Source organism: Marmota flaviventris, chromosome 9, assembly GCF_047511675.1.
Source record: "Marmota flaviventris isolate mMarFla1 chromosome 9, mMarFla1.hap1, whole genome shotgun sequence".
Lineage (NCBI taxonomy): Eukaryota > Metazoa > Chordata > Mammalia > Rodentia > Sciuridae > Marmota > Marmota flaviventris.
Window position 1 is genome coordinate 12532912 of NC_092506.1, and position 9010 is coordinate 12541921.

Here is a 9010-nt window from a genome sequence, read left to right on the forward strand (position 1 = left end):
AAAAAAAAAAAAGAAAGAAGAAAAGAAATAACTATTAAGAACAGCAAAACTTGTTGATTGATTGTATGTCCTCCTCTGAGAAGTGTCTGTTCAGGTCTTTGGCCCATTTGTTGATTGGGTTATTTGTTTTCTTATTGTTTAATTTTTTGAGTTCTTTGTATACTCTGGATATTAGGGCTCTATCTGAAGTGTGAGGAGTAAAAATTTGTTCCCATGATGTAGGCTCCCTATTTACCTCTTTTATTGTTTCTCTTGCTGAGAGAAAACTTTTCAGTTTAAGTAAGTCCCATTTGTTGATTCTTGTTATCAACTTTTGTGCTATGGGTGTCCTATTAAGGAATTTGGAGCCCAACCCTACAATATGTAGATCGGCGCCAACTTTTTCTTCTATCAGACGCAGAGTCTCTGATTTGATATCTAGCTCCTTGATCCACTTTGAGTTAACTTTTGTGCATGGCGAGAGGAGGGGATTCAGTTTCATTTTGTTGCATATGGATTTCCAGTTTTCCCAGCACCATTTGTTGAAGATGCTATCCTCCCTCCATTGCATGCTTTTAGCTCCTTTATCAAATATAAGATAGTTGTAGCTTTGTGGATTAGTCTCTGTGTCCTCTATTCTGTACCATTGGTCCACCCTCCTGTTTTGGTACCAGTACCATGCTGTTTTTGTTACTATTGCTCTGTAATATAGTTTTAAGTCTGGTATCGCTATACCGCCTGATTCGCACTTGCTGCTTAGAATTGCTTTTGCTATTCTGGGTCTTTTATTTTTCCATATGAATTTCATGATTGCTTTATCCATTTCTACAAGAAATGCCGTTGGGATTTTGATTGGCATTGCATTAAACCTATAGAGAAAAAAAAAAAAAAGAACAGCAAAACTTTATTTTTAAAAAATTGCCTTTGTTGCAAGTTTAAAAACAGGGAAGGCCATTTTTCCCACCTAAAGACTTCATAAACATGGCCAGTGTAGGAAGCATGTCATTTAAAAGGATCATGTTGAAAATGGTAAAAGAGGATATCTATGGGCATTTAGCCAACTTGTCAGAGGCGGTGAGATCCTCAGGCAGCCTGAGCACCATGGTTAGGTTACTTCACAGTCCAGCAATTACAGCTTGATTCCTACACTTAATAGAAGGGAATGTAGTTTTTAGGATCCAACAAGGGAAAAATGTCCCTGAAAAGGAAGGAAAAGAAACAGTCACAAAGTGCTGATGAGAAACTATTATATGACCTCAGACCCACTGAGGCCCTCAGGCCTCACAGGGGGGGAGAAGCCAACAATTTGAAATCCCTGAAGCCATTACAATATTCTGATGATTCAAGTATAATAGGTTACATATAAATATATATATATGTAGACCCACACACAAACAACAGTATATAAGTTCGTAATAGATCTACTATATGATATACATTATATATATATGTGCATATATACACTCATATATATAAAGAGAGATTATTATATTTTACATATAGTGATATATAGAGAGAGAGAGATGAGGGAGAGAGAGAAATAAAGCACATGCTATTATCTGGTAAGTTCTCAGTTAACCAGTGTTTATAAACTTTACATGGCAACCGTATCTCAAGTTTTAAATTATGAGTGTCAGCTGATACATTGGAAAAAAAATAAAGGTCTGACCTTCTGACATAACTAAAGTCCAAGGAATAATTCTTATGACTGATTTAAGAGGAGTGTTCAATTTTGGCATTTAAATTCTTCTAGAACAAAAAGCTGATTAAGAGTTGGCAAACATATCAGTTACCATCTTCATGGAAATTCACAATCCTATTCCATATTTATGCTATAGATGCCAAAGATTTTTTTTTTTTTTTGCAGGCGTAGATTGATAATACAAAATGGCTCTCAAGGTTGCAATTATAAAAGTTTGTTCGAAAGAATGAAAAATGTTAATGAAACGTATACCTAATAACCGTAAGAATACATGATTTCAACAATCCTGAACTAAAATCTCCCGAGTATCCGGTATACAAAGTATGGTGTATGTCATTTAACAAACCAATACCTATTTTCACCAATGTAGACACTTATGGCACTAATTCAAAATACTCTCACCTAGATAATGTTCTCGGAAGGTTTTCCAAGTGTTCGACTTCACATGACAGTGAGCATTTCTGTCCCACCGGCCTTCTGGATTCACGACTACTATTACCTCGTATTTTCATCACCAAATTTATTGGAAACTTTCTGAACAAAATAAAAAACAAATATATAGATTTGAGCACTGTTTTAATTAAATTTTTGGAGACAAGGAACATCTCATAAATGGAAAGTTTGACAACAGAACCTCTCTAGTATCATCTCTTTGATGATTGTAGATCAGCCATATACCAACTGACTGAGTATCATCTATTTATTGACAGAATCAACTGATTTTTTTTTTTAGATCTACTCACTTAACTAACCAGAATTGTATAGATCAAATCAGGCCCAATGCTCAACTTCAGTGTACTGTGCAATAATTTTACTCTGATCAGACCTGGGTGGCCAAAGACAATGTCAGATAACCTTAATCTCAGTGATCTACTACACTTACCTTTGAATGTAGCATGATATTGGGATTTGGCCAATGAAATCTAAATGTACCGGATCATATGTGATTGAACTTTCAATGAGGATTGCTAATGGGTATTCCTAAAGGTATAAAGAATAAAACTTCAGTTTTTTTAATCATATCTCATTTTAATGGTTTCAAATTCAATTTTTAAAATGCAGCATATGAAAAACAAGGTAATAATCATGTTTAGCTTATGAAATAAAGTAGATATAAGTACAAGATAAAATAGAACAGAATAAGTGACAAAATATGTTTGTAGCAGACATTAATAGTTCCCAGCATAATATATGCCTAATTTTTTAGTTAATATGTATTTATCTAATTGTTTTTCTTCAGTAGAAAACACATAATTTATATATTTCTTATACATGCATTTATCTGATGCTCTGCCTTTTAGTTACAGATATTTGAGATAAATGTATTTTACTATATATTCACTTTCGAGAGATCAAACAACCATCAAGTGATCTCATATTATTATACAAACTGTATAAGATGATAAATAAATATAATTCTGTCTACAGAAAAAAAATAGTTCCTGGCATAGTCTAAGGAATTTATTTGTTTGACAGTGAGTCTGCATAGACAAATTTGCTCATCACATTTTAAGAATCAGAATCTGACTGAGGCAGAACTAAGTTACTGAGTGTGACTTCTAGTTAAATATTTGAAAACTTACATCCTGCCTATTTTCAAAATAGAGATGATATAAACCAGGAGTTGGCGAATGTTTTCTAAAATGGGCTTAAAAAATAGTCTTTGCAGACCATACTGTATATCACTATACCCATTCTTCTGCCTTTGTTAGCATGAAAGCAGACATACGTAATAACTAAATGAAAGTGACCTTGTTCCAGTAAAACTTACTATACAGGGCTGGGATTGTGGCTCAGCAGTAGAGCACTCGCCTAGCACCTGCAAGGCACTGGGTTGAATCCTCAGCACCACATAAAAATAAATAAGTAAAATAAAGATCCAACTACAACTAAAAATTATATTTAAAAAAATTTACTATATAAACAACAGAAGCTGACAGGATTTGACCATTGGTAATCTAAAGCTACTAACTTTAGACCTTATTTTTGTTGAATGTGTTAAAAATATTTCTGAGAACAAACAATTGAAATAAGAACTTTACTCATTTATTTACCTTCAGAGGGATGAATTCCATTGAGTGAAAAACAATCAGTATGCTCTAATTAAATGCTACAGTTTAGAATACTTACATCCTAGAATTGAAAAACAACTATCAAAAATCACACATTCAATTAGAGAATACCATGCTAAGCAAAGGAAGCCAATCCCAAAAAACCAAAGGCCAAATGTTTTCTCTGATAAGTGGATGCTAATCCATAATGGGGAGAAGTGGAGGAACTTTGCATTGGGCAAAGTGGTTGGGGGATAGAAGAGGAGGGGGTAGGGGAATAGGAAAGATGGTGGAATGAGAGGGACATCATTACCCTGGATACACGTATGATTGCAAGAATGGCGTGACCCTACTTTGCATACTTCTCTGAAGTGAAAAATTGTGCTCCATTTGTGTACAATGAATCGAAGAGCATTCTGCTGTCATGTATTAGAATATTTTTTTAAAAAAATGACATACTCAACTCTTCTATACATTCAGATACAGTCAATATTTTACATGATTCATCTTTAAACATTCCATTTAGCATCTAGAAACTATGGTATTCAAGAGTGCTTGCTGGTACCTCATATCATCCAAAAGCAAATAAAATGTCCATGTTAAAAACTTTTAGTGTTGAGCATTAAACAGGAAATGTTTATTATACATTAAGGAAGTTCATTTTAACTTGGAGTTCTCACAAACAGGAATATGTGAGTCCTGGGGTCTTGTGATACAATAAATAGGAAGATAATAGAATACAAGTCACATTATCAAATACCTGTTCCTCCTCCTGCTCTTACAACTTCATATCTTTTCCTTTCTCTGAATTTCCTTTTTCGCCGCCCCAGGGAGTTTCTCCCTTCCTGGGTGACAAATGGAAATCTCAGCACCTATCTGCTTAAAAATTACCCATCTATGGTATCAGTGAGAAAGAGAGAGTCTTCTCCAAGATGTCCCAGCAAATATCCTAGAAAGGTTCCAGGTGACCTAACATGATTTTCTAAAGTGAAAATTGGCATGGACTCTTCGTTTGTTTCCCAAATATTTGAGTTCCTACATTTTACTAACCAACAATTACACTTGGTAATTGAGTCCGCCATGTGCTAAGTTGAGTGCTTACCGTGTGCTGAGCATTGTTTTAGGTACTAAGGAAGAGAAGCCAAGAAATGATGGGGCCATGCACCCAAAGCCAAGAATAGAATCAATCCCCCCAAAATCATTTATATCAGGAGTGGTGCAGGTGTGGTTCCAAAAGGGAAAAACAAACTGTCATTACCAATCACAGCCACAAATTAACATAAAGGAGGAAAATTAAAGTTTTCTAATTTCAGAAAAGACTGATTCTTCTCATCAATCAATACAGGGGAAATATAACCTGATAGACCCTATATGTCAGTTGAAATTTTAAGTCAACAACAAAAGAAGAGGAGATTGAAGAACTGTTCCAAAGTAAATGTTTCCTTCAGGTTAGATTTTATCACAGAGAACATAAAATCATTCTAGCAGAGGCAAGAGAGGAGGTAAAGGAATATATAGTTTTTTTTTAAAATTACAAGTTCTGTATTTCTCTTCTACTGTGGAAAGAATATAAATTGAGAGAGAGAGAAAAAAATCAATTGACAATTAAGTTTCAACAGCTCAGTTTTAGCCAGTAGTTTGTGATCCTAAAATAATTGAAGAATATATTATTTGCTCTTAGATGGAGAGGAAAGGAGGAGGGACAGGAAAGGGGAAGAAATGTAGAATGAATTTGACGAAATTATGCTATATGCATGTATAAATATACCACATTGAATTCTACCTTTAAGTATAACTATAAAGCACCAATCAAAAATAAATGAGTGGGGCTGGGGCTGTAGCTCAGTGGAAGAGTACTTGTCTTGCACGGGTGAGGCACTGGGTTCAATCCTCAGTGCCACATAAAAATAAATAAAATAAAAACATGCTGTCCATCTACCGAAAAAAAAATTTTTTTAATGAGTAGAGGGCACTGGGGTTGTGGGTCAGTGGTAGAGCACTTGCCTGGCATGTCTGAGGCAGTGGCTTTGAGTCTCAGCACCACATATAAATAAATGAATAAAATACAGGCCCATCAACAACTAAAAAATATATATATTAAAAAAATAAAATAAAAATAAATGAGTGGAAGGTAGACCAATAGAGTAGAAGAAAGGGAATAGGGAGGGGGGTGGGAGGAGGAGAAGGAGGAACAGAAGAATGGGTATAGTGATATTCAACAGGAGTGGGAGACCAGGAAGATAATTCATTTTGTGTGTGCTTTATAATTATAATCATTAATTATTTGATTTTTTTATAAATTATATTTTATAAACAACATCAAATAATTAATTAAGTCCACAAAATCATTTATACCAGGAGTGGTGCAGGTGTGGTTCCAAAAGGGAAAAACCAAACTGTCATTACCAGTCACAGCCACAAGTTAACATAAAGGAGGAAAATTATAGTTTTCTCATTTCAAAAAAGACTGAATCTTCAGGAAAAGCAAGTATTTTAAAAGATATTGCATTTAAGCAAAAAAACAGGGTCTAAAAATAATTCTATTTAAGGAATATTAATCCTGTAGAATGCCTTCAGACTGTGTAGTGTGATTTCTGCCTTTAGATAGTTTTCAGGGATTCATTAGTCTTTAGACACAGTCTTAATAACTCTGTTAACATGGTCCAAGAAAGGTATCCAAATTGTTTTTAAAAATAAATAAACAAATGCCCTTACATAAACCCTGATGCCACAAAAAGCTAGAAGATAAAGGAACTGGAAGAAGTCCTCCTCGACTATGTTCACAGGGCAGCCATACCCAAGGTAGAGCTCATTTGACTGAGGTTGCAGGTCATTTATTATAGGTGTTCGTCTAACTTTGACCAGGAGCCAGGAAGCAGAACAGGTGACAGTCACTGTTGAAAGAAAATAACAAAAAGGGGAAAATATCATATAACATGTGTGTCCCCCAACAACAGCTTGGGAAATTTTCAGCCTGTTCAACTTGGTTGAATTCTCAACTACAGAGTGAAAATGTTTTCTATTTGTATATTTTCCCATTGTAAGATATTGGATCAAATACTTCATCTCTGTGACTCAGTTTCTTCATCAAAATATGGAAAAATCTTAGGAGAGTTATTTACTGAGATGTTCTAAGCCAAAGATCCGACACCCCCCCCCCCCGGGGTTTAAGAAAGCATTCAAATTTTACTAGTAGGTCTCATGAATATGTTTTTGAAATATTTCCCATTGTAACAGATCTAGACCTGAAATAGGAAAGGAAGAGCTTTTATAATTGGTTACACACAAGTGAAAATTTATCATGTGCTCCTATTTAAATTTTTCAGTTACAGTGTTGGAGCCTGCTAATATTACCTGCCTGATAACTAGATGAAACCAAAGAATTCTAAAATTGCCAGGTGCAATGGTACATGCCAGTAATCCCAGTGACTGGGGAAGCTGAGGCAGGAAGATCGCAAGTTTGAAGACAGCTTGGGGAACTTAGCAACACCCTATCACAAAATAAAAAGGACTCCAGATATAGCTCAATGGTAGACCCCTGAGTTTCATACACACACACACACACACACATACACACACACAAACACATACAATAAAATAAAATAAATAAATCCCAAGTTGAACAAAGAATTATAAGATAAATAATATTTCGGTTACCTCAATAACTTTTATGATTGCTAACAAATTTTGGTCTGAGTCATACTTATTGTGTCTCTATGAATTCAAGTTATTATCCCATACTTACAGATGAATAAACTTATGCCCTTACATAACTGCTAAGTGGCAGAGCAGAATTAAAACCAATGAAAAATCTATTCAGAGTCTCAACTCTAAAAAGGAATCATTTACAGCTGAAAACAGCTGACTACTCTCTGACCAAACTTCCTAACACATGGCTAGAACATGCAGACCTAAGGAATTTTCTCTCCAGGGGACCTGGCAATCTCTCCTGATTTTGCCAGTCAGTGCAAGTATTTTATATTCTGCACAGAGACTAGCCAGTCTCTAGACAAAAGAAATTATGAACTTGGAAATTTTTTGAAAGTGTGGAGAAAAATATCTTGAGATCAGCTCAGGGGATAGATTCAAAAGGAAGAACTGTGCTGAAGACAGGTGGTCAAAACCCTAGCTTACTGCAACCTAGCAGTGTTTTAGCAACTGATCACCAGATGATACGAAACAAAACCCAAAAGTCAACAGTATGCTTTAAAAGCACCCCCACTGCTTGAAATTGCCACCTCTGGAATTCTCTCGGTTACTTACAATCAGCAAGACCCTTAACGGACACAAAAAGCATAAGAAGCCCTCCTAGCATGCCTGAGAGCTTCATTGTCACTTCAAGTCTCAGTCCCAGGTATTGCAACAAGCAAGAAACCAAGGTAGGCGGGCCTCTGCAGGGTTTATAAACCTCTTGCCTCCTCAGCTGTGAGTGATGATTTACCATTCTGGAAGACACTAAGAAGCCCTTAACATAGTCTTGGCCTTTTCTCCTGGGAGCCAAAATTACAATTATAAATCAGAAAATCAGGGAAGAGAATATAAAAGTGATCCTGGGTGTATCCCCTATGGTGTCTTCCCCAAGCATGTATTTGTCTTACATATTTTATGTCTATCTATTGGATGATTAAAGCAAGGATTTGCAAGGTTAGGAGAATCCAAGTAGTAATGAAACTCAGTTTTGAGATGGGACTAGATTTCCCACTTTGCCAATTTCCTTTTGGGTTCTTGTCTTGCAGATTTGAGGAATAAAATCCATGGACAAAAAGGGAAGGCAAGAGTAAAATGAAGTAGCATTTATTTAGGTGAGAAAAGACAGAACTCCTGCAATGCAGACAGCATCGACTTTCTAACTTGGGGGCTTACATGGGTTTTGAGTATGAGCATTGATCAAAATCTATGTTAAACAAGCCTGAGAAAGTATCAAGGCTATTGGTTGTGTCCTTCAGCCTGAGTTTCAATCATTCCTATAATTCCCATTGGGGTTCACTCCTTTCTTCCATTCCTGCCTCTCTAAAACAAAGGAGTTGGCCGGAGTGTTTCCACAGGTGAGTCCTATGGTCTTTTTTGAAACAGGCCTTGATGGTACCATTGATATTTCTACCAGTTATCCTTCAGGTGCGGTCTCTGCCTTTAAATAAGACCTCAATTGAGGCCAATTACCCATTGCCTGACCCTTATTGGTATTCATTAATACCAAAGAACCATTTGCAAATTGAATGAAAATACTGTATACCATATTATCAGGTTCACTATGGGATTTTGTGAGAAAAGAACAGGA

At 35.6% G+C, this 9010-nt stretch overlaps 1 protein-coding gene across 1 annotated transcript; it reads right to left on the reverse strand.

The window, feature by feature from the left end:
• Positions 1-1128: 1128 nt before the first annotated feature.
• Positions 1129-8062, reverse strand: Oosp4a (oocyte secreted protein family member 4A). The gene is made up of 5 exons (XM_071616916.1): positions 7996-8062; positions 6448-6626; positions 2565-2662; positions 2084-2215; positions 1129-1177 (listed from the first exon to the last, which is right to left on the reverse strand). Exons 1-5 carry the CDS (start codon positions 8060-8062, stop codon positions 1129-1131), a joined length of 525 nt encoding a protein of 174 aa, XP_071473017.1.
• Positions 8063-9010: the final 948 nt, after the last annotated feature.